At 43.7% G+C, this 24,794-nt stretch overlaps 1 protein-coding gene across 1 annotated transcript; it reads left to right on the forward strand.

The window, feature by feature from the left end:
* Nucleotides 1-8: 8 nt before the first annotated feature.
* On the forward strand, nt 9-24,155 carry LOC139374283 (protein phosphatase 1 regulatory inhibitor subunit 14D). The gene is made up of 4 exons (XM_071115318.1): nt 9-375; nt 23,013-23,093; nt 23,497-23,529; nt 23,725-24,155. The coding sequence occupies exons 1-4, from the start codon at nt 187-189 to the stop codon at nt 23,791-23,793; spliced, it is 372 nt and encodes a 123-aa protein (XP_070971419.1). The 5' UTR covers nt 9-186; the 3' UTR covers nt 23,794-24,155.
* Nucleotides 24,156-24,794: the final 639 nt, after the last annotated feature.

The following is a 24,794-nucleotide window of genomic DNA, read 5'->3' on the forward strand; positions in this document are numbered from 1 at the left end:
ACAGAGATAGACAGAGCAAGCAAGTAAGATAGATAGGTAGGAGAGCTAGAGCAAGAGAAGAAGAAAAAGAGTGAGCACACAAGAAAGACAGCGAAGAGAGAGGGTGGGAGTGAAAGCACCAGAGACAGAGGGAGAGATAGAACGAGAGAGACGGCTCTGTGTTTCCTCAGCTGTTTTCCCGAGGCCATGGCAGGCATGGCGTCGGAGCCAGGCACCCAGTCCAGGGTGATGTTCCAGTCTGCAGACAAAACAGAGGAGCCTCCACATCGCAAACTGGGCAAGCTGACCGTCAAATACAACCGTAAGGACCTGCAGAGGAGGCTGGATATCGAGGAGTGGATCGACGATCAGCTGCACCTGCTCTTTGACTGTGAGGTAGGTCGTGCAAGGCTGCTACAGGCACAGTTAGCTAGGTCCCACGGGCTGTGTGGGTAGAACGCAGGGGAGGTACGGAGCAGCACAGGTGCCTGAGGAGGGTTACACAACATGTGAAGCAAAAAGAGAGGGAGAGTGGAGTGTCTGAACAGAGGTGTGGCTGTGTGTGCATTGATCCAGGCTTCATTTACTGTCAGCAAATTCTTTTCCCACACTGCTTTGGTGTTAAGCACAGAATATAGAGCTCTGATTGGTCGTTTTCTTGGGGGTTGTGTAACAAACTAGTGATAAGATACGCATTATATTACCATCATATTAGGATGATGATACATCATATTAAATGATTGTATACCCTTTCCTGATCGCTGAATGGACATACATACAGCATTCAAGAGATAATTAAATATTATGTAACATAAATATAGTGATTGGCTGATACAATCACCCTTTTCCGTATTAATGAACACTACACAGACAGTACTATTGTGGCAGCAGCCTCTGTCCTCAGAAGATGAGCATCAACCCCCCTGTGACATGGGTTCAGACAGGGAGGCAAATCTCTGTTGCCTCTGGACAGTTTGCTATCAGAACACATCTAAGAACTTGAGGTTTACAGCCTAGATCTCGACAGGGAGGCTGCCTATATAACTACTTAAGGCCAGGACTGCACACCACAAACGGAGACATAATTTATTTAGATTATGACTGGGACCCTTGTGTGGAGATCGTAGGACCCCTGTGTCATAACTACACTGCTATTCAGAGGCTGCAACAATTTGCTGGGAATGCCATGGCAACAGAAGTCTGGCTCCCAAATGAAGAGGGATGGCACAGCGGAGTCAGAGGGATGTCTTCAGGAGCATGGGCGTCCACCTAATGATGGAGATCATATGACAACACAGCAGTGGTGGAAAAATTGTGAAAATTATGATAATGCCCTTTTTGCGTAAGAGCTGTTTGAAAAGACCACCTGAAATGTCAACCTATTTTGGTGGGACTTCACCAGGTGGTAAATTAGTTCATTTGTTTTAAACCTCTCTGCCAATGACAGGTAGTTTTCAGTTATCCCCTCCCCACTCAGACCACTCTCAGACCATCCTAGCTAAATTCTGGCTTGAGAAATTACTCTTTGCTAAGAAGCTATTTTTGTTTATTTTGGAGCATTTTAATTTAAAACAATCACAGGAAGGTACCTAATTGTTGTCCAGAAATGATTTGATATTGAGATAAGAAAAATAGCTGCATTGGACCTTTAAGCCAGCCAGACAGGACAAATGTATATATTTTTAGGAACAGACAGTGGCACACTCCAACACTCAGAAATAATTTAGAAATGCAGTATTTGTGTTTAGTGAGTCCGCCCAATCAGAGGCAGTAGGGATGACAATGTGTTATATTGATAGGTGCGTGAATTTGACCATATTGCCGTCCTGCCTGAGCATTCAAAAGTACTTTTGGGTGTCATGGAAAATGCATGGGAGTAAAAAGTACATATTTTCTTTAGGAATGTATTGGAGTGAAAGTAAAAGTTGTCAATATAAATAGTAAAGTACAGATATGTAACTCTCCGGGTGTCGTGGGTGTGGAGTCAGACGCAGGAGACAGAGAGTGCAATGCTGTGCTCTTTAATGCACCAACGCACCACAGGGTGCTCACAATAATAACGGCCCCAAACACGGGGAATGAAAAATGTACAACTGAAAGACACGACCAGGAACAAACATGTTCCTCTACTACAGAGCCGAAGGTTACAATAATCAATCCCGCACAACAAACAGGTGGGCCGGCTGTCTAATAAAGCCCCACTAATTATCACAAACAGGTGCTACCAATAAACATACAAGGAGGGGGAGGAAAGACAATCAGTGGCAGCTAACAGGCCGGTGACGACGACCGCTGAGCGCCACCCGACCGGGAAGGGAAGCCACCCTCGGTCGGACTCGTGACAAGATACCCCAAACAAACGACTTAAGTTGTACTTTTAAATATGTTTACTTAAGTACTTTACACCACTGTAACAGCCTCTGTTTGAAGCTGGATTGGGGTAGGTGGGGGTGGAGGAGGGTGATGTTTCGCATTTTACTGTCCTGATGGAGGATACATTTAGGCTGGGGCAATGAGTGACCACAGATGGTCTGAGTGCCTCCAAGCAAAACATTCTCCTCCACTGCCAAAAAATACTCTGCATATGGCTTACTGATACTTCAGGGCATGAGAGAGCATCACATGTGAGTGGTGTCCTCATGAAAGTTTTAGTTCCTGAGAATAGCTACAGTGGGGCAAAAAAGTATTTAGTCAGCCACCAATTGTGCAAGTTCTCCCACTTAAAAAGATGAGAGGCCTGTAATTTTCATCATAGGTACACTTCAACTATGACAGACAAAATGAGAAAAAAAATCCAAAAAATCACATTGTAGGATTTTTAATTAATTTATTTGCAAATTACTGGCCTACCTGGTTAAATAAAGGTGAAATAAAATAAATTAAAAAACACTGATATGGGAGGGAGAGACAGTTATTACACCCAGTCTGCACAGGCGGTTGGTGGCACCTTAATTGGGGAGGACTGGCTCATGGTAATGGCTGGAGTGGAATAGGTGGAATGGTATCAAATAGATCAAACACGTGGTTTCCGTGTGTTTGATGCCATTCCATTTGTTCCGTTCCAGCCATTATTATGAGCCGTCCATTATTCCAGCCTCCACTGCCATTCTGGTGGCAGACACCCAGCGTCTCCTCCCAGTGTCTCCACCAGATCTGGCCAGTAGAGAGCCCATGCATGTGAGCTAAGCCTGGGTGATTTTAATAAAACCACTGTAATAGCGGTTGGCAATTTGTAAGGTTTGCATTACCCTTATTCCTATATATATATATATATATTCCTATATATATATATATATATATATATATATATATATATATATATATATTATTTGAGAGTCTTCAAAGTAGCCAACCTTTGCCTTGATGACAGCTTTGCACACTCTTGGCATTCTCTCAACCAGCTTCATGAGGAATGCATTTCAATTAACAGGTGTTCCTTGTTCTTTGTTTCTGGCCATTTTGAGCCTGTAATCGAACCCACAAATGCTGATGCTCCATCTGACCCACTCACCCAAATGCTGACCCACCCATCTGCACCTAGTCTAAAGAAGGCCAGTTTTATTGCTTCTTTAATCAGGACAACAGTTTTCAGCTCTGCTAACATAATTGCAAATGGGTTTTCTAATGATCAATTACCCTTTTAAAATGATCAACTTGGAATAGCTAACACAATGTGCCATTGGAACACAGGAGTGATGGTTGCTGATAATGGGCCTCTGTACGCCTATGTAGATATTCCAAAATCTGCCAATTCCAGCTACAATAGTCATTTACAACATTAACAATGTCTACACTGTATTTCTGATCAATTTTGTTATTTTAATGGATTAAAAAAAAGTGCTTTTCTTTCAAAAACAAGGACATTTAAGTGACCCCAAACGTTTGAACGGTAGTATAGATATATACACACACACACACACAAAGATCCCTGAAATGCGTCATGGTATACTGTTGTGGAATCTCGATGAAGTCAGTTTTGCCTGCTATTTATAATTTTCATGCCAATGTATAGAGTTATCATACCGGCAGGGTAGCCTAGTGGTTAGAGCGTTGGACTAGTAACCGGAAGGTTGCAAGTTCAAACCCCCGAGCTGACAAGGTACAAATCTGTCGTTCTGCCCTTGAACAGGCAGTTAACCCACTGTTCCTAGGCCGTCATTGAAAATAAGAATTTGTTCTTAACTGACTTGCCTAGTTAAATAAAGGTAAAATAAAAAAATAGGTATCAGTACAGCAAGACTAATGTTATTAGGTTTAACTGTTTGAGTTCCAGACTGTACTAATTTGTCTTGGGGAATCCCGGAGAGAGAAGGCCCTTCATGACAGAGGGATGGGATCCCTGCATGATTGATGAGATGTGACAGTACTCCTTTGTTATTGTAGTTGTCTGGTAGATACAGTCTTTGTATTTCAACTGTAGCACAGGATAAAACATTATGACTAGGGCCAGCAAGGTTTCCTGGGCAGGTCATCAGTCAGAAAAAAACCTCATGGCCCTAAGTATGTCCTAACTCTGAGGATTTAAGGAGCCATTGTTTTCATGTCAGATTTCAGTGGTGTCTTGACAAACTCCAGTCTGAGGTGGATTAGTTGTTTGGTAGACACCGCCCATTGCTGTGGCCGGGGGAGACATTGTTGGTTCATGAGCCTTGGTAAATGGCATTAATTTCACATGAACTCAGGGGAAGGTAAGTTTAGCTGTGGTTGGGTACTCTGACTCTTCCGTGAAGAAGCATTTACTGTCAGCCCCCTGTGTTACGGGTGCGTGTTGATGGCAGGGAAGTCAGTCGCAGGAGAATCGAACTTGGTATAAACGGAGTTGTTTAATAAATGCTTCACAAAACCCAAATACCCGTCGTGCACCAACACATAAACAATCTCAGACAAGGACATGAGGGGAAACAGGGTTAAATACACATGTAATTGATGGGATTGGAACCAGGTGTGAAAGACAAGACCAATGGAAAATACAAATGGATCAGTGATGGCTAGAAGGTCAGAGACGTCGACTGCCGAACACCGCCTGAACAAGGAGGGACCGACTTCGGCAAAAGTTGTGACACCCTATGTCAATAGCTGAGTTATTTAGAGACATCTAATGTATACAAGTATCCAGCTGGTTGGATCTGAGTGGCAGTGGCACTAAACCATATCGCTGACTTCACACCTTTAAAAAATATATATTTTTAACTTAGTTTATTGGATTTTCAACAAAATTGCACTTGTGTCACGGCCGTCATAAGGAGACCAAGACGCAGCGTGGTAAGCGAACATAACTCTTTAATAAAAGAGAGAACACTGAACAGATCTAAACAAAATGAACCGTGAAGCAATATGACTAGTGCAGAACAGGCAACTAAACATAGAACAACCCCAAATATGGCTACCTAAATATGGTTCCCAATCAGAGACAACGATAAACAGCTGCCTCTGGTTCTCAATCAATCTAGGCAACCATAGACAAACCCCTAGATATACAAAAAAAACTAGACGTTACAAAAACTAAACAAACCACCCTTGTCACACCCTGACCTAACCAAATAATAAAGAAAACAAAGAACTAACAGTACGACAGTAACCCCCCCCCCCCAAAAAAAAGGTGCGGATTCCCAGCCCCAAACCTGAACCTATATGGGAGGGTCTGGGTGAGCATCAAACCTTGGTGGCGGCTTTGGTTCTGGACTCCGCCCCCCTTCTTTACACTGAGTCCGCTCTTGTAGTACTGACCCGTGGATCATCGCCGGAGGCTCTGGACTGCGCATCCTCGCCGTAGGCCCCGGGCTGGGGACCCTCCCTGCATGGATGGTCGCCGGGGACCCTCCCTGCATGGATGGTCGCCGGAGACCCCGGGCTGGGGACCCGTCGCCGGACGCTCTGGACTGGGGACCCGTCGCCGGACGCTCTGGACTGGGGACCCGTCGCCGGACGCTCTGGACTGGGGACCCGTCGCCGGACGCTCTGGACTGGGGACCCGTCGCCGGACGCTCTGGACTGGGGACCCGTCGCCGGACGCTCTGGACTGGGGACCCGTCGCCGGACGCTCTGGACTGGGGACCCGTCGCCGGACGCTCTGGACTGCCGAGGCACACTGTAGGCCTGGTGCCGGAACTGGTGGTACCGGGCTGAGGACACGCACCTCAGGGCGAGTGCGGAAAGGAGGAACAGGACGTACTGAACTGTGAAGGCGTACTGGAGGTCTGGAGTGTAGAGCTGACACAACCCGTCCTGGCTGGATGTTTATTTTCGCCCTGTAAATGCATAACACGGTGCCTGACAAGTAACGCACTCCCCACAGTAAGCACGAGGAGTTGGCTCAGGTCACCGACCTGACTCATGCAATCTCCACGTGTGCCTCCCCAAAATCTTGGGGCTGCCTCTCGGGCTTCCATGCCAGCCGTGTACCCTCATATTGACACCGTTCCTCTCCACCTGCTTCCATGGCAGGGTCTTGTCCCCATGCCATTACCTCCTCCCAGGTCCAGGATGTCCTCCACTCTGCTTTCTCCCGGGTCCAATATGTCCACTCCTTTTTAGCACGCTGCTTGGTCCTTTTTTGGTGGGTTGTTCTGTCATGGTTGTCATAAAGAGGAGACCAAGGCGCAGCGTGATAAGCGAACATAACATAAAAGAGAGAACACTGAACAAACCGAACCGTGAAGCAATATGGCTAGTGCAGAACAGGCAACTAAACATATAACAACCCAAAAAATAACCAAGCAATATGGCTACCTAAATATGGTTCCCAATCAGAGACAGCGATAAACAGCTGACTCTGATAGAGAACCAATCTAGGCAACCATAGACATATAAACACCTAGACTAGCAAAACCCTAGACATACAAAAACCCCTAGACATTCAAAACCCTAGACATACAAAAACCCCTAGACATTCAAAACCCTAGACATACAAAAACCCCTAGACATTCAAAACCCTAGACATACAAAAACCCCTAGACATTCAAAACACCTAGACAATACAAAAACTAAACAAACCACCCTTGTCACACCCTGATCTAACCAAATAATAAAGAAAACAAAGATAACTAAGGTCAGGGCGTGACAACTTGTAAGTTATTTGGTAGTAATATAAAACAACAAATCAAAGACAACAATACAGCCAAACAAAGAGTGAGACAGAAATATAACAACACAAAAAACTAAGACAAAAAAATATTTATTTTGATACAGTTGTTACAGGTCAACTAGAACAGATAGTACAGTCCTCCTTAACATCCGAGATACCGTATATACACATACTAGGCCTCTTACATCACCGATTTATAAATATAAATATGCATCACCCTGGAACTGCAGGGAAATGTAGTCATTTAACATATGAAAAAAAGGGAGCCCACATTGCATAGAATTTGTCTATAGACCCATTGAGGGTGTGTTTAATTTTTTCCAGCTTCATGCAATTCAACCCGGATTTAATCCAAACCGCATGAGAATACAGAGGATTTCCATCTAAGTAAAATTAATCGTCTCGTTATTTTGGTCAGTTGTAATGTGGGTAAGGAAACCACAAAAAATGCAATAAAAGGGTCTGGTTCGTTCTGTGTGCCGCTTAATTCTGAAAGTATGTCAAAAATGTCTTTCCAGAAACCAACAAGAGATGGGCAACACCAAAACATGTGTACATGATTAGCAGGAGACTGGTTACGTCGTACACAATTAGGGTTCACATCCTTGTAAATTTTGGATAATCTTGCTTTGGTCCAGTGAGCCCTATGAATGAGTTTGCATTGAATAAGACCGTGCCGAGCACAAATAGAAGAGGTATGTACCTTTTTGAGTGCCCCTTCCCATAGTTCATCCGATATTTCCTCACCCAGTTCTTCCTCCCATGAGGATTTAATATTGTTTAATGAGGTGGTTTGTTGTGAGCAAATTTGACTGTAGATTATTGACAAGGTGCCTTTCAGAGTAGGAAGTGGGATAAGAAATGTGTCAAACTGTGTTTCACCAGGAAGTGTGGGGAATCGGGGATCTTTGCTTTGGACCTAACTCCGGACTTGTAAGAACCTAAAGAAATGATGTCTGGGGAGACCACATTTAGCTGATAATTGTTCAAACGTACTAAATGTATTGTTAATATAAAGATCCCTAAATCTTTTAATACAGAGACTAGACCATGTTGTGAAAGCACCATCAACCATAGATGGGGGAAAAGCTGGGTTTGTGGCTACCGGAGCAAAATAAGAGGTTGTCTGAAACCCAAAGTGGCGCCTAAATTGATTCCTGATCTTCAATGTTGTTTTGAGGCATGTATTTTCGGTGAAGGAGGAGTAAGGGCCTGTAACGGAGGAGTGAGGGAAGACAATGATGCTGGTATAAATGAGGCGGCCTCCATCTCTAGCCAAATTGGGGGGGGGAGTATCTCTCTGCTCTGCAACCAGTACTGAATGATCCTAAGGTTAATAGATAATAATAATAGAATCAATAATAGAATCTAAAACCCGGTAGCGCTAGACCGCCATCTGGTTTGGACCTCTGCAAAAGCTGTTTTCGTAAAAGCTTTTTGTCCCACATAAAAGGAAGAATTAGGCCGTCGATCTTTTTGAAAAGCATTTTGGGAAGAAAAATAGGTACGCACTTATAGAGATAAAAGAATTTAGGGAGAGTATTCATTTTAATATAATTGATTATTGCGACTAAGGAGAGGTGTAGCAAAGAACAGCGTTCCAAATCTCCCTTAGTACGGGTTAAAAGAGGAGCAAAGTTGGCCTGATAAAGGTTTTCAAATCTGATTGTGAAGTGCAGCCTGATATAAATAAAACTACTGTGAGCAATTTTAAATAGGAAGTTATGTAAAGGGACATTTTTGGCGGCCACATTGTGCTGCATCAATTCGCTTTTACTGAGATTCAGTTTATACCCTGATAAGTGACCGAAGGATGTGAAAGTGGCAAGGGCAGCAAGAACAGAAACATGACTGTCGGATGTGTATAATAGTAAATAATCTGCATATAAACAGTTTGTGTTCGTGTCAGTATCTGACTATACCTTTGATGAGGGGGTTGGAGCGAAGTGCTACTGCAAGGGGTTTTATGGCAAGGGCAAACAGTAAGGGACATAAATGGCAACCCTGGCGTGTCGATCGTTGCAAAGGGAAGCAATCTGATTGAGAGTTATTAGTCCTGACAGAGGCTTGAGGGAATGAGTACAGAGGTCTTATCCAAGTAATGAATTTGGAGCCAAAGCCAAATTTATTTAAGGTGCAAAAAATGTATTTCCATTAGAGGTCGACCAATTATGATTTTTCAACGCCGATACCGATACCAATTATTGGAGGACCAAAAAAAGCCGATACCGATTAATTGTTAGATTTTCTTATTTATTTGTAATAGTGACAATTACAACAATACTGAATGAACACTTATTTTAACTTAATATAATACATCAACAAAATCTATTTAGCCTCAAATAAATAATGAAACTGTTCAATTTGGTTTAAATAATGCAAAAACAAAGTGTTGGAGAAGAAAGTAAAAGTGCAATATGTGCCATGTAAGAAAGCTAATGTTTAAGTTCCTTGCTCAGAACATGAGAAGATATGAAAGCTGGTGGTTCCTTTTAACATGAGTCTTCAATATTCCCAGGTAAGAAGTTTTAGGTTGTAGTTATTATAGGAATTATAGGGCTATTTCTCTCTATACGATTTGTATTTCATATACCTTTGGCTATTGGATGTTCTTATAGGCACTTTAGTATTGCCAGTGTAACAGTATAGCTTCCATCCCTCTCCTCGCCGCTACCTGGGCTCGAACCAGGAACACATCGACAACAGCCACCCTCGAAGCAGCGTTACCCATGCAGAGCAATGGGAACAACCACTCCAAGTCTCAGAGCGAGTGACGTTTGAAAAGCGATTAAGCGCACTCCGCTAACTAGCTAGCCATTTCACATCGGTTACACCAGCCTAATCTCAGGAGTTGATAGGCTTGAAGTCATAAACAGCGCAATGCTGGAAGCGTTGCAAAGAGCTGCTGGTAAAACGCACGAAAGTGCTGTTTGAATGAATGCTTACGAGCCTGCTGGTGCCTACCATCGCTCAGTCAGACTGCTCTATCAAATCATAGACTTAATTATAACATAATAACACACAGAAATACTAGCCGTAGGTCATTAATATGGTCGAATCCGGAAACTATCATTTCGATAACAAAACCTTTATTATTTCAGTGAAATACGGAACCGTTCCGTATTTTATCTAACGGATGGCATCCCTAAGTCTAAATATTGCTTTTACATTGCACAACCTCCAATGTTATGTCATTATCATGTCAAATTCTGGCAAATTAGTTCGCAATGAGCCAGGAGGCCCAAACTGTTGCATATACCCTGTCTCTGCATGCAATGAACACAAGAGAAGTGACACAATTTCACCTGGTTAATATTGCCCGCTAACCTTTCTTTTAGCTAAATATGCAGGTTTAAAAATATATACTTCTGTGTATAGATTTTAAGAACGGCATTGATGTTTATGGTTAGGTACACGTTGGAGCAACGACAGTCCTTTTTCGCGAATGCGCACCGCATCGATTATATACAACACAGGACACGCTAGGTAAACTAGTAATATCATCAACCATGTGTAACTAGTGATTATGATTGATTGATTGTTTTTTATAAGATAAGTTTAATGCTAGCTAGCAACTTACCTTGGCTTCTTACTGCATTCGCATAACAGGCAGGCTCCTCGTGAGGCAGGTGGTTAGAGCGTTGGACTAGTGAACCGTAAGGTTGCAAGATTGAATCCCTGAGCTGACAAGGTAAAAATCTGTCGTTCTGCCCCTGAACAAGGCAGTTAACCCACCGTTCCTAGGCCGTCATTGAAAATAAGAATGTGTTATTAACTGACATGGCTCCTTAGATAAAGTTGTAAAAGAAAAAAAGAAAAAAAGGCAAAATCTGCGTCCAAAAATACCAATTTCCGATTGTTATGAAAACTTGAAATTAGCCCCAATTAATCGGCCATTCCAATTAATCTGTAGACCTCTAATTTCCATTCCACCCGGTCGAAGGCTTTCTCTGCATCCAGGGATATAATGGCTTCAGAGGCATTGGTGACAGAGGGATTATATATAATATTAAATAATCGTTGAAGATTGAAAAATGAGTGTCTATTTTTAATAAATCCTGTTTGACCCAGAGAGATAATTGATGAGAGGACTGTTTCCAGACTCGTTGCCAGAAGTTGGCTAGAATTTTGTAGTCGACATTTATCAGGCTAATTGGATTGTATGACACACAGTCAAGAGGGTCTTTGTTTTTATAAAGAAAAGACAAATGGTTGCCTGAGTGAGAGAGTCTGTGGGAGAGCAGCATTTACAAATGCTTCATTGTACATTTCAATTAGAATAGGGGCTATTTTGGAGAGTTTTTATAAAACTCTGCTGAGTAGCCGTCAGGCCCTGAGCTTCTCCCGGATTGAAGGTATTTGACAGCTTTAGACAATTCTTCAACAGTGATCAGCTGCTCTAATTTATTTTGACCAAATCCCGGCTGACAGAAGGCACAGCAAGTGAATGGAAGATATCATCCAATTCCAACATATCCACTTTACTTTCAGAAGTATATAAAGACTGGTACAATCTCTTGAACTCATCACTGATCCCCCTAGGATCTAATGATATCCCAGACGATTTACGAATTTTAGGAATCTGGTGTGATGATGATAGTTGATAGTGTGATGATGATAGTTGTGAGCTAATAATTTACTGGCTTTATCTCCTTGCTCGTAGTGCTCCTAGACTTGACAAGCAGTTCAGTAACCTGGTCTATTAAAAATGTGTCAAATTCTGCTTGCAAAGTTAAACGCTCCTTATAAATATCTGGAGATGGTGAAACAACTTAAATGTCATCTAATTGGGCAATGCAGCGTGTTTGTTCTCATGTGCGGTGTAGGAAATCATTTCACCTCTGATATACAGTAAGCTTTCAAAGTTTCCAAGAGAGTAGACACAGAGATGTTTTGGGTTCTAGTTGTACTTGACCCAAAACAAAATTGACAGTGTTCATTACTGAGCAGTTGAGTATTTAGCCGCCAAGGCGGCCGCAGGTTGTCAACAGTTTGAAAGACCACTTCCATAGTAACAGGGGCATGGTCAGATACATTGGATTATATGAACATGAAGACATGGAATGGAGAAGTCTGTCATCTACAAGGAAGTTGTCTATGCACGTAAAAGAGTATGCTTTTCCAAATGGATTAAACATTCTCCGAGGGTCTGAAACTTCAAATGTAGACATAACGGTTCGGACAACTCTAGCTGATGTTGACAAGATTTAGTGGAGGATCGATCAAAATGTGGGTCTAACCAACAGTTGAAGTCACCACCTAAGATCAACATATGGGAGGGCATATCGGGAGTGTAGAAAAAAACGATTTGAAGAAATCACCATTGTCCCAACAAGGAGCATAAATATTAACAAGAAGTACATTCGTATTGAGCAGCCTACCACTGACAATTATGTATCTACCATGTGGATTTGCAATCACATTAGAACTTGTAAAAGGTACCAATCTGTGAAGTAAAATAGCCACCCCTCTTGCCTTATTCTGAAATGAGTAATGGAACATCTGACCCACCCATCTGCACCTAAGACATGACTGTTGTGATGCCTTCAGATTAGTTTCTTGAGGAAAGATGATGTGAGCTTTCAGTTAATGAAGGTGGTGTAGCACCTTACTACGTTTAACTGGGTTATTGATGCCCCTACAATTCCAAGTAAGAAAATGTAAACCATTCCCTCCAGCTGGATGGGCTTCACTAGGCTGAGTTATGTCTTATGAGAGAGAGGACGTGTAAAGGACAAGGTACAATGTAAACTAAAGATCGTAGTTGACCCTAATAGCTTAAATTTGAAAAACAAAGACAAGCGACGAAGTGCAAAAAAACATGAAAAACTATATACAACTAAAGAGGGAAAAAACCCTTCTCTCACAACCTCCCTTGCCGAAGCATCTCCCCAACTGAGATGCAAGCAAAACCCTAAATACAAAAAAGTTTAAAGCAAAGCATGATAATTTAACCAGAGTAAACCATTTAACCAGAGTAAACCAAACATGCATAGATTGATCCCCAGTAGAGTCTAAGGAAAACTCACCTTGGTTAAGAGAGGTTTAAGAGCAATAAAAGTGGTAAAACTGCAACTGAACCATGAAAACAGCCAGACATTGGCAATAGATTTAAAAAAAGAATAAGATCAAGGCTTAAGGCTTAGATCAAAATAAAATAGTAATGATACAAATTAAAAGCAATAATGTGAGTGGAATAAAGAATATGTATATGCATATCTGCATTGTATCACATTATAGTGGGGAGTCAACTGTATACTCACCAACATGGGTTGGATATGAAAAGAAAAAAAAGAACGACATTCAAGTGTCAATGAACCCAGCAAAGTTGGCTTCGCTAGCCAACCAGTCTGCCAGCTGGCCTGTTAACTAGCCTGCTAACAAGACCAGCTAACCAACCATTTGTACCACACCATGCGGTACAACAGCCGCTTTCACGTTCTTGTTGATGAAATCGGCCGCTAGAGCCGGGTCCTCGAATCTGTGCGTGGATCCGTCCGGTAAAGTCAGTCAGAACTGCAGGGTAGATGAGGCCGAATTTCATGCCCGGGCAGAATCGCAGCTGGTGCTTCACAGCTCCGAAGCTAGCCCGCTTCTTAGCCACAGTCGTGGTGTAGTCTGCAAATATCAAGACTCTTTTACCCTTGTAGAGGAGAGGATATGCTTCTCCCGATCTACTCAGTATGTCATTGCAGACGTGAAAGAAGTGCACCCTGATGACAAATGGTCATGGGGGTTCTCCATCCCGGGGTCAGCTACGCAGGGTGCGGTGGGCCCGGTCTAGCATCGGCTTCTCCTCCAGGCCGAGCAGCTCCTGAAGCAGCTGGGCCATGAACTCCGTCGGTCTTGGGCCCTCCACTCCCTCCGGTATTCCCAGAAGACGAATGTTGTTCCTCCGCATTCTACTTTCCATATCTTCGCATCTATTGTCAAGGCATGCCACCCTAGTTTTTAATTAGCCAACGTTAGCCTCTAGCTCGCTAATGCAAGTGCTGTGGTCTGTAGCACCGCACTCCAGCTCCAATAAGGCAGCTCCGTAGGCGTCAAGCTTATTCTGTTTACTCTCTATAGATTTTTTACGCTCGTCTTTGACCATTGATATCTCTGACCTGAGATTGGTAGAGAGAGTCAATTCTGAGGCTGCCCATCACGCACCCGTCATGTTTGGGTGCGTGCTTGCTGCGGCCTGCTCTTGCATACTCCGTTTTTGGCCAGGTATATGACATTACAAACTTACATTTCTCAGACTTGATCTGAATTGTTTAGAGGTCTCTTCAGATGCCTGACCAAACAGAAATATATACAATTTTGCAAGGTTAAATATATACATTTGGTCACTAACTCAGGAACGATAGGGAAACGCGTTCTACATCCTTGGCTTCCAACAGTGGCTTCCAACTTTTTAGGAAAATAGTTGCTATTCTTATAGGTGTGACAAAACACTCATTCAAGAGTAGGGAAAAAGATACTGAAATACACTTCAAATGAACATATTGTCCTTTACTCTTTATAAATATAATTCAGAGTGCAGTTGGGTCATTATTAATTTACAAATGTAAGTCAATAAGGCTTGAATTTCAATGTATACAGTACTAAATGCTTGATGCCTCTTTAACTCGTTACAGCCTCTGCACAATGCAGATGACCTCAGATTATCAATATGCGTATGACTTGTGACCCTTCTGTTTTGGTATGTTTTGATTGGTTGGCAGCATTTTGATTGGTTCCTGGGAAAGGTTTCCTTTAGATCTCAGAGTATTATCAACTAATAACACTGATTGGTTTAGGTAACCTAGTTCTGTCCAATAACGATACGAACATTGGTTTGTGATGTGTTCATAGTGTTTCTGGGATACAAGCAAAGTGGAAAATGTAGCTTGAATGAGTACTACTGGACTATGATGTGATTCCTGTTGTCAATGTTTACTTTATATGGTAATGAATCCTCAATTCCACACATTTTTTCATGAACAACGTAGCTGCCAACATTAATTTTATTGTCAGACTAGCTTTACTAAATTCAAAAGCGCTGTCGAGACATTTTCAGTCCCAGCTCCAGATAAAACATTTCTTTGACTATAAAAAATTACTCAAAAGCATCAACCACTGTCACGTTCTGACCTCTATTTCCTTTGTTTTGCATTTATTTAGTATGGTCAGGGCGTGAGTTGGGTGGGCAGTCTATGTTTGTTTTTTCTATGTTTTGGGGCAGTTCTATGTTTTCGGCCTAGTATGGTTCTCAATCAGAGGCAGGTGTCATTAGTTGTCTCTGATTGAGAATCATACTTAGGTAGCCTGGGTTTCACTGTTTGTTTGTGGGTGATTGTTCCTGTCTTTGTGTAGTGTTCACCAGATAGGCTGTATTAGGTTTCACGTTCCGTTTGTTGTTTTCGTATTCATTTAGTTATTTCATGTATCGTCATTTATTTCATTAAAGAACATGAGTAACCACCACGCTGCATTTCGGTCCTCTCTGTCAACAAACGAAGAACGCTGTTACAGAATCACCCACCACAACAGGACCAAGCGGTGTGGTAATGGGCAACGGAAAAAGCAGCAGCAGGAGCAGCGCGAGGAGGTATGGACATGGGAGGAGGAATTAGACGGAAGAGGACCCTGGGCTCAGCCAGGAGAATATCGCCGTCCCAAAGAAGAACTGGAGGCGGCGAAAGCGGAGAGGCGCTGGTATGAGGAGGCAGCGCGGCGTCGTGGATGGAAGCCCGGGAGTCAGCCCCAAAAATTTATTGGGGGGGGGGCTAACAGGGAGTATGGCTACGCCAGGTAGGAGACCTGAGCCAACTTCCTGTGGTTACCGGGGGGCTAGAGAGACCGGACAGGCACCGTGTTATGCTGTGGAGCGCACGGTGTCCCCAGTGCAGGTGCACAGCCCGGTGCGGTACATTCCAGCTCCGCGTATCGGCCGGGCTAGAGTGGGCATCGAGCCAAGTGCCATGAAGCCGGCTCTACGCATCTGGTCTCCAGTGCGTCTCCTTGGGCCGGCTTACATGGCACCAGCCTTGCGCACGGTGTCCCCGGTTCGCCTGCATAGCCCAGTGCGGGCTATTCCACCTCGCCGCACTGGCAGGGCGACCGGGACCATTCAACCGGGTAAGGTTGGGCAGGCTCGGTGCTCAAGAGCTCCAGTGCGCCTGCACGGTCCGGTCTATCCGTCACCACCTCCACACCCCAGCCCTCCGGTGGCAGCTCCCCGTACCAGGCTGTGTCTCCGGCCCATCCGTCCAGAGCCTTCCTCCTCTCCAGCGCTGCCGGAGTCTCCCGTCTGTCCGGCGCCTCTGCCGGGGTCTCCCGTCTGTCCGGCGCCTCTGCCGGAGCCTCCCGCCTGTCCGGCGCCATCGGAGCTTCCCGTCTGCCCAGCGCCATCTGAGCTTCCCGTCTGCCCAGCGCCATCTGAGCTTCCCGTCTGCCCAGCGCCGCCAGTGCCGCCCGTCTGCCCAGCGCCGCCAGTGCCGCCCGTCTGCCCAGCGCCGCCAGTGCCGCCCGTCTGCCCAGCGCCGCCAGTGCCACCCGTCTGCCCAGCGCCGCCAGTGCCGCCCGTCTGCCCGGAGCCGCCAGTGCCGCCCGTCTGCCAGGAGCCGCCAATGCCGCCCGTCTGCCAGGGGCCGCCAGTGCCGCCCGTCAGCCAGGGGCCGCCAGTGCCGCCCGTCAGCCAGGGGCCGCCAGTCAGCCAGGGGCCGCCAGTGCCGCCAGTCAGCCAGGGGCCGCCAGTTGCCGCCAGTCAGCCAGGGGCCGCCAGTCAGCCAGGGGCCGCCAGTGCCGCCCGTCTGCCAGGAGCCGCCAATGCCGCCCGTCTGCCAGGGGCCGCCAGTGCCGCCCGTCAGCCAGGGGCCGCCAGTGCCGCCCGTCAGCCAGGGGCCGCCAGTCAGCCAGGGGCCGCCAGTGCCGCCAGTCAGCCAGGGGCCGCCAGTTGCCGCCAGTCAGCCAGGGGCCGCCAGTCAGCCAGGGGCCGCCAGTGCCGCCAGTCAGCCAGGGGCCGCTAGAGCCCCTCCGCCCGGAGCAGCTGCCCCTCTGTCCCGAGCAGCTGCCCCTCTGTCCCGAGCAGCTGCCCCTCTGTCCCGAGCAGCTGCCCCTCTGTCCCGAGCAGCTGCCCCTCTGTCCCGAGCAGCTGCCGCCCCTCTGTCCCGAGCAGCTGCCGCCCCTCTGTCCCGAGCAGCTGCTTCACCTCTGTCCCGAGCTGCCCCTCTGTCCCAAGCAGCCCCTCTGTCCAGTGGGGTCATTGAGAGGGGTGGGCATGGTGAGTAAGCCACGGAGGCGGACAATAAGGCGGACTAAGACAATGGCGAAGTGGGGTCCGCGTCCCGCGCCAGAGCCGCCACCGCGGACAGACGCCCACCCAGACCCTCCCCTATAGGTCAAGGTTTTGCGGCCGGAGTCCGCACCTTTGGGGGGGGGGTACTGTCACGTTCTGACCTCTATTTCCTTTGTTTTGCATTTATTTAGTATGGTCAGGGCGTGAGTTGGGTGGGCAGTCTATGTTTGTTTTTCTATGTTTTGGGGCAGTTCTATGTTTTCGGCCTAGTATGGTTCTCAATCAGAGGCAGGTGTCATTAGTTGTCTCTGATTGAGAATCATACTTAGGTAGCCTGGGTTTCACTGTTTGTTTGTGGGTGATTGTTCCTGTCTTTGTGTAGTGTTCACCAGATAGGCTGTATTAGGTTTCACGTTCCGTTTGTTGTTTTCGTATTCATTTAGTTATTTCATGTATCGTCATTTATTTCATTAAAGAACATGAGTAACCACCACGCTGCATTTCGGTCCTCTCTGTCAACAAACGAAGAACGCCGTTACAACCACACACAATATAAAACATTAAAGAACTACTAGAAGGGTTGCAAAGGCATTCTCCTGACAATAACAAATTCATCATTTTTCCTTCCCTCTGACGTTGTTGCACTCATTGATATTCTGTTGTACTGTTCATCTCCCTGCAGTCTCAAGGCAGTCAGACAGAGAGAGGATCACTGCATCAGTGGTTTGCTGGTCCAGCACGGCCCTGCTTTCGTTGAGTAATGCCAGTCTGCAGCAGAATCACAAACAGTCAGACCTGGCAGCATTTCTCAATTAGAGGGACACACAGGGGACCCTCGTCTCTTCCACCACTCAGAAATAGCCTCATTGATGAGCTCTCTCCTCATCCAGAAACCTGCCATCCTCAACAGACCTGCCTTTAAAACCCCCAACTGGAAAATTATAAAGGGCCCCCACACTATACCTGCTGACTCCAGAAATGTTCTTGCTCAGCCATCTGTGGCCTGAAGAAAGCCATCATCATTTCCTCTCAGTAAATGGTCTTCAAAGGGGAGATATCAGCCAGAATATAGATGGATTACCGTTACATTAGTATTTGTTTTAGTTATTTTGGTCTGGGAGTGGATTTGCAATGTTTCTCAAAGTTGGCAGACACTCATGTACAGTATATATTGGGTATGTAATTTGCATTGCTAGGAGATTACTGAATTACTTTGGAATCTGTTAACACAGCCTACTGAGTTAATAAGATAATTATATTTCCAGATAAGCGTCAAGTTACATTAATCTAAGAAAATTCAAGAAATCTGTAATTAATGTAGACGTTTTTGCAGAGGAGATCATAGTCGTGCAATCTTACATCTAGCTAAGGTGTTTGTGCAGTATTTCTCAAGTAAAAAAATATCCATGAAAAACTAATCAGTGCACTGCATAGTCTATCCTCTCGAGTCGGGAAAGTCTGGCTGTGCACTCAGGAGTGATTTCGAAAAACATGTCTACAACTTCATAAAATTGCAAGCAGTCAAACTATCTTAAATAAAGCACAAGGTGCTCACTGTTTATCAGGGGCGGCAGGTAGCCTAGTGGTTAGAGCGTTGGGCCAGTAACCGAAAGGTTGCTAGATTGAATCCCTGAGCTGACAAGATAAAAAATCTGTCGTTCTGCCCCTGATCAAGGCAGTTAACCCACTGTTCCCAGGCCGTCATTGTAAATAAGAATTTGTTCTTAACTGACTTGCCTAGTTAAATACAAGGTTAAATTAAAATTAAATTATCAGCAGGGTTGGTTAGTTTACTTTCTAAATGTAATCAGTTACGAGATACCTGTCCAAAATTGTAATCAGTAACATCATTTTGGATTACCCAAACTCAGTAACGTTATCTGATTACATTAAGTTACTTTTAGATTACTTTCCCCTGAAGAGGCATTAGAAGAAGACAAAAATGTATGTTACCAATTGAACGACATCTATTGCAGGATAAATCAATGTTAAAGATTACATACTGTAGCTGGCAAAATATGGATGTTAAATTTGCTTTATGGGTTGGGTACTACATTTAATAATACGATAAAATTATATTTTTACATTAAAAACCAAAGTCTATCAGAATTCCAGTCATTCCAATAAATGTTATGGCCCTTGATCTTCAAGAATAGGACTTGGAAATATAGAAGTATAGATCATCCAAATTGTTTTACCTGAGCATAACCCCAAAACTAAGGACTTATTTACCAGGCCTACTCTGCTGATTATGATTTTGTTATCATGGAGGACTGACTGGGCTCATGGAATGGCTTGCTTTGAGCATTACTGAGAAGTGCTATTTACATGTGAAAAGGGAATGCCATATGCTGCATTTGCTATAGGCCTATTGTTTACCTTTTTGTTGGTGACACTTTGATATCTTGAAAATTTGCAGCTGTTTAAAGGACAAATCCACATATGAAACAATAACAAAACGGACACCCCGCCTCCGTTTTGGTAAAAAGCTGAGGGATGATACTCGATAAATGTAACCACGCTCATATTAATAGACAGAACTATGGATGCAAGAACTGCCCATCCATGATATCAAAAGTATTGTTTTAAACATGGTATGAGGCTATACCGTGTTTGTTTACATTTACAATGTTTACAAACATTGGGGGAAAACAAGCTTATATTTTGGGTTCTCATGGAGTGTGACAGTTGAACTAAGCTCATGAGGCATTTATAAGTTATCTTCTAAAGAATCAATGTATATATACAGTACCAGTCAAAAGTTTGAATACACCTACTCATTCCAGGGTTTTTCTTTATTTTTTACTATTTTCTACATTGTAGAATAGTGAAGACATCAAAACTATGAAATAACACATATGGAATCACGTTGTAATCAAAAACGTGTAAAACAAATCAAAATATATTTCATATTTTAGATTCTTCAAAGTAGCCACCCTTTGCCTTGATGACAGTTTGCAATGTGATGCAGTGTTTAGACAGCTGCGCCACTCGGAAAGTTCCATCCACAAAGTTTTTCATGCTTATTAATTGCCTTGCGCAAAGAATGAAAATTCTAAAATACTACACAGGACTCTTAAATAATTTAAATGTGAATTAATTTTTTTATCACAGAAAAAAATAAATAAATAACGCAATGTTAATTATATAAAGCAGCCCGTGTAATCATCTGCCAGAGAGTAGCCCCAATCGGCCCGAGCCCCAAGTAATATATTCAGGCCAGATAACTCTCACTGGAATCGGCCTGAGCCCCAAGTACAGTAATATATACATTTGAGCCAGATAACTCTCACTGGAATCGGCCCGAGCCCCAAGTAATACATTTGGGCCAGATAACTCACACCGGAATCGTCCCGAGCTCAATCCCTGCATTCTAGCCATAAGTAATACTGCTGAAGGTGGCCCAGACTTGGGCGACATGACGTCGGCCGAGTCTGACTCTCAGCCGAGTGGCCCGACTCTCAGCCGGAATCCACTGTGCTAGCTGGGTAGCGACTCCTGTGGCGGGCCAGACACATGCACACTGACACGGTCACCAGGTGACGTACGGTGTTTCCTCTGACATTAACATTTTTTTGTGGTGAATGGGTATAATATTTATGTATAAATGTATAATAGTAATATTTAAAATTACTAAATCGGGTAATTTTGTATACATTTATTTAAACTTGCATCGGGCCTCTTCTGGGGGGATTCTGGTAGATGCCGGCAAAGTCGGCTGAATTCCAGTAGACTGAAAGGACCCGATGTACTTGGGCCGATTCTGGGCAGTCATTCATTTTTCTTTCCAGGCCGAGTCCGACACCCGATTCCCGGCCGATTTCAATCAGTTCTAGTCCCCCGGAAGAGGGCTGCTTCTGGGCCAATTCCTCATTGCTAGCTGGGATCCCCAACCCTGTTCATCAGTGCCCAAAATCACTTGCTAGCTAGCTAGATTCCAACTTTGTGTTTGTAAATGAAGCTAGCAAGTAGTAATTTGCGAAACACAGTTACAGAGTTTAATGGCTGTGATACGAGAAAGCTGAGGATGGATCAACAACATTGTAGTTACTCCACAATACTAACCGAAGGAAGCCTGTACAGAATAAAAAATATTCCAAAAACATTTATCCTATTTGCAGCAAGGCACTAAAGCAATGCTGCAAAGAATGGGGCAAAGCAATTAACTTTTTGTCCTGAATATAATGTGTTATGTTTGGGGCAAATCCAATACCTTACTGAGTACCACTCTCCATATTTTCAAGCATAGTGGTGGCTGCATCATGTTATAAGTATGCTTGTTACCAGTAAAAACTGGGGAGTTTTTCAGGATAAAAAAGAAACAGAAAGGAGCTAAGCACAGGCAAAATCCTAGAGGAAAACCTGGTTCAGTCTGCCTTCCACCAGACACTTCACCTTTCAGCAGGACAATAACCTAAAACACAAGGCCAAATCTACACTGGAGTTGTTTTTTTGTTTTGTTTTTTTGACCTTTATTGAACTTGTTTACCAAGAATGTTCCCGAGTGGCCAAGTTACAGTTTCAACTTAAATCTACTTGAAAGTCTATGACAAGACCTGATCAACAACCAATTTGACAGAGCTTGAATTATTTTGAAAATAGTAATTGGCAAATTTTTCACAATCCAGGTGTGGAAAGCTCTTAAAGACTTACCCAGAAAGACTCACAGCTATAATCACTGCCAAAGGTGCTTCTACAAAGTATTGACTCTGGGGTGTGAATAAGGTATTTCTGTTTTTCTTTTTTAATACATTTGCAAATAATTCTAAAAACATGTTTTCACTTTTTCATTATGGGGTATTGTGTGTAGATGGGTGAGAGAAAAAATATATTTAATCCATTTTGAATTCAGGCTGTAACACAACAAAATGTGGAATAAGTCAAGGAGTATGAGTACTTTCTGAAGGCACATTAGGCCTAGAGACTAATCTGCGCAGGACATTTGCCATATAAAGGAATGAGCCCAGTATAAGGAAGCTGAAACTCTTGCAATCTTATCTCATAAACATTTAAACCGGAGTGATTCTTACTTTACTGGGTGAGCAAAATGCCAGCTGGGTAAATCATCCATGAAATTAGATGGTGGTTGCCTATCCTTCGCCCCTGGTCTCTCGTTCTTGCCTGAATGCTTCTATCATCAATCTCATCATTGTTAGTAATATAATAATAATTATTTTTATACCACTATGTAATGCCAGTATAATAACATCCACAACTAAGTTGTAGTCTTGTTGACTATAGTCTTGTAGATCTACTTAGAATACATTGACGACCTTTTATTGTGGAAAAATTACAATTTGACGTCATTTTAGGTTACACGTAAATTATTGTTGTAGTGGTACATCATGCATGGCTTTTAAACGTGGTACTTGGAGACTCATTCTCTTTGGTACCGTTAAGAATGAAATATGTTAAACTGGTTTGTAAACACTGTGGGTTGGCAGAGAGCGCCAGTCATCTATGTCTGCATGGCTGGTAAAAAAAACAATGTTCCAGTGTCTGTCTGTGGTGGTATGGATGTGTGTATGGGGCTCCAAAGAGGTCCATTGTCTCTGACCACTTTTTTCTGTCACTCTCTCCCTCCTTCCCTCCCTCCTTCCGTCCGTCCGTCCGTCCGCCCGTCTGCCCGTCTGTCTGTTTGTCTGTCTGTCTGCCTGTCTGCCTGTCCGTCCGTCCGTCCAGGAGGAGGAGATGCCAGAGTTAGAGATTGACATAGATGAGCTGCTGGAGCTGTCAGACGTGGAGCAGAGATCCAGACTGCAGGTTAGTACACTACAGACAGGTTGCCCCTGGGAGGAGCTCAGGCACCAACACAGTGTTGTCAGTTAGCCCTGCCCATCATTTACTCCAGAACACAGAGACATCCAATCTGACAATCTTGAGCCGTATAAAACAATCTCATTAAAAGAAAAACATAGACAGGGAAAACATACTGTTGACATTTTCCAGTCAAGAGGCCATTTTGTGGGTCACAGTATGAGCCAATACTTACACTTCAGCCATGCCCTTGTTTATACTTTACACATAAACCCAGGAATATTCAACAAAGTAATGTAATTGCTTTACAAGCACTTGACCCCAGTTAGTGTGCTTGCACAATATTTGATGTGAAAGAGCAATGTCCACATCAGTTACTGAGGCCTTGTTTGTTTCTGACAATTTACAGGAGTTACTGCAGGAATGTGGCAAGCCTAAAGAGGTGAGACACAACAAGCAATCGTTATAGCCTTGGTCATGTACTCGAAAACGAAACAAAAGTCTGCTAAGTGTTTGTTCTCTACAAATAAATAGTTGCAATTCAATGGTTCACTGCTCCTACACAGACTCAGAAAGAGTTTTACAGTCAACTGCTTAAACAGGTAGCGTTATCTAGTTTTTTCTTCCTCCCTCTCAGGACTTTATTAATGGGCTGCTTTATCGGATTAAGGGCCTACGCAAAATGTCAGGACCCCTAAAGAAATGATGAGAGGTCAAATCAAGAATCAAGACAATGTAAAGCTCCCTCGCCATTACCTTGTATTCTGGATGTCTGTCTGTGCAGTTACATGTTAATGGGACCTTCTCTCTGCACACGTGGGTCAATGTTGGTCTGTAAAGAGAACAGTGGGTTTTGATTAGTGTTTTATATTACTTTGTTTTTGGACCGTTGTTTTGGACATTTTGATTCCCCTCAATACAAACAATGCACCAGTAATTAAATGTATTGTCTATTACCCACGTGGAAAGTTTTTGTGTAAGACTGTATATTTTTGGTTGCCTATTTATGTACATATATTTTGTTCTGTTAACAGTGTTGTATGTCAATAAAACGTAACATTTTCAAGACAAGGCTTTGGATGTCTATCTATTGTATATGGCTGACTTGTCATTTTGTAGAAGGATAAAGCTAGTCAGTGTATAATAAAGATCAAAACAGCATTGTTCTAAAAGCTACACGCTTCACATTGAAAACTCTATAAGAGACGAGAGGAAGAGATTGAATAGTCAATGGCAGCAGAAGTAGGGCAATGGGAATGGCAGCCCCCACAGCCCTAAGGCAGTTTTGCTACACAATGGTACTGCCAACCTTTCCAATACTGTTTTCACCCTTCAAAATATAATTCCACTCAACACCAGTGGATAAATCAGCATTATTGAGGGGCAATGTTACGTTTTAAGCACTCTAAAATCGCTCTAACAATTCTGCATGTTTGCACCTTAACACACCGATGTTCCTACACATATTACACATAAATTCATGTTTTTTTGGTTAAATTACATCACTCTCCCTCCTACGCTTATGAAGTCATACATATTCTCATTCTCACTATGAGTCTGAAATTCCTTTTTTTGTGATCAGAGGTAGTGTCTAATTGAAACATAGGACTTGACTGAAAATGACAGCATGTCAGCAGCACAGGCAACAACTATAGCATAGATGTGGTCCATTATCTCTATCTGCATCCATTATGACTGTCCATTTCC

Source organism: Oncorhynchus clarkii, chromosome 19 (genome assembly GCF_045791955.1).
Source record: "Oncorhynchus clarkii lewisi isolate Uvic-CL-2024 chromosome 19, UVic_Ocla_1.0, whole genome shotgun sequence".
Taxonomy (NCBI): Eukaryota; Metazoa; Chordata; class Actinopteri; order Salmoniformes; family Salmonidae; genus Oncorhynchus; species Oncorhynchus clarkii.

Bases quoted from the DNA above. Each gene is read 5' to 3' on its own strand.
- LOC139374283 (XM_071115318.1), top strand. From the start codon at position 187: ATGGCAGGCATGGCGTCGGAGCCAGGCACCCAGTCCAGGGTGATGTTC. The intron at 376-23,012 runs GTAGGTCGTGCA...CCGTCCGTCCAG, and splicing joins ACCTGCTCTTTGACTGTGAG to GAGGAGGAGATGCCAGAGTT. The intron at 23,530-23,724 runs GTGAGACACAAC...CCTCCCTCTCAG, and splicing joins AATGTGGCAAGCCTAAAGAG to GACTTTATTAATGGGCTGCT.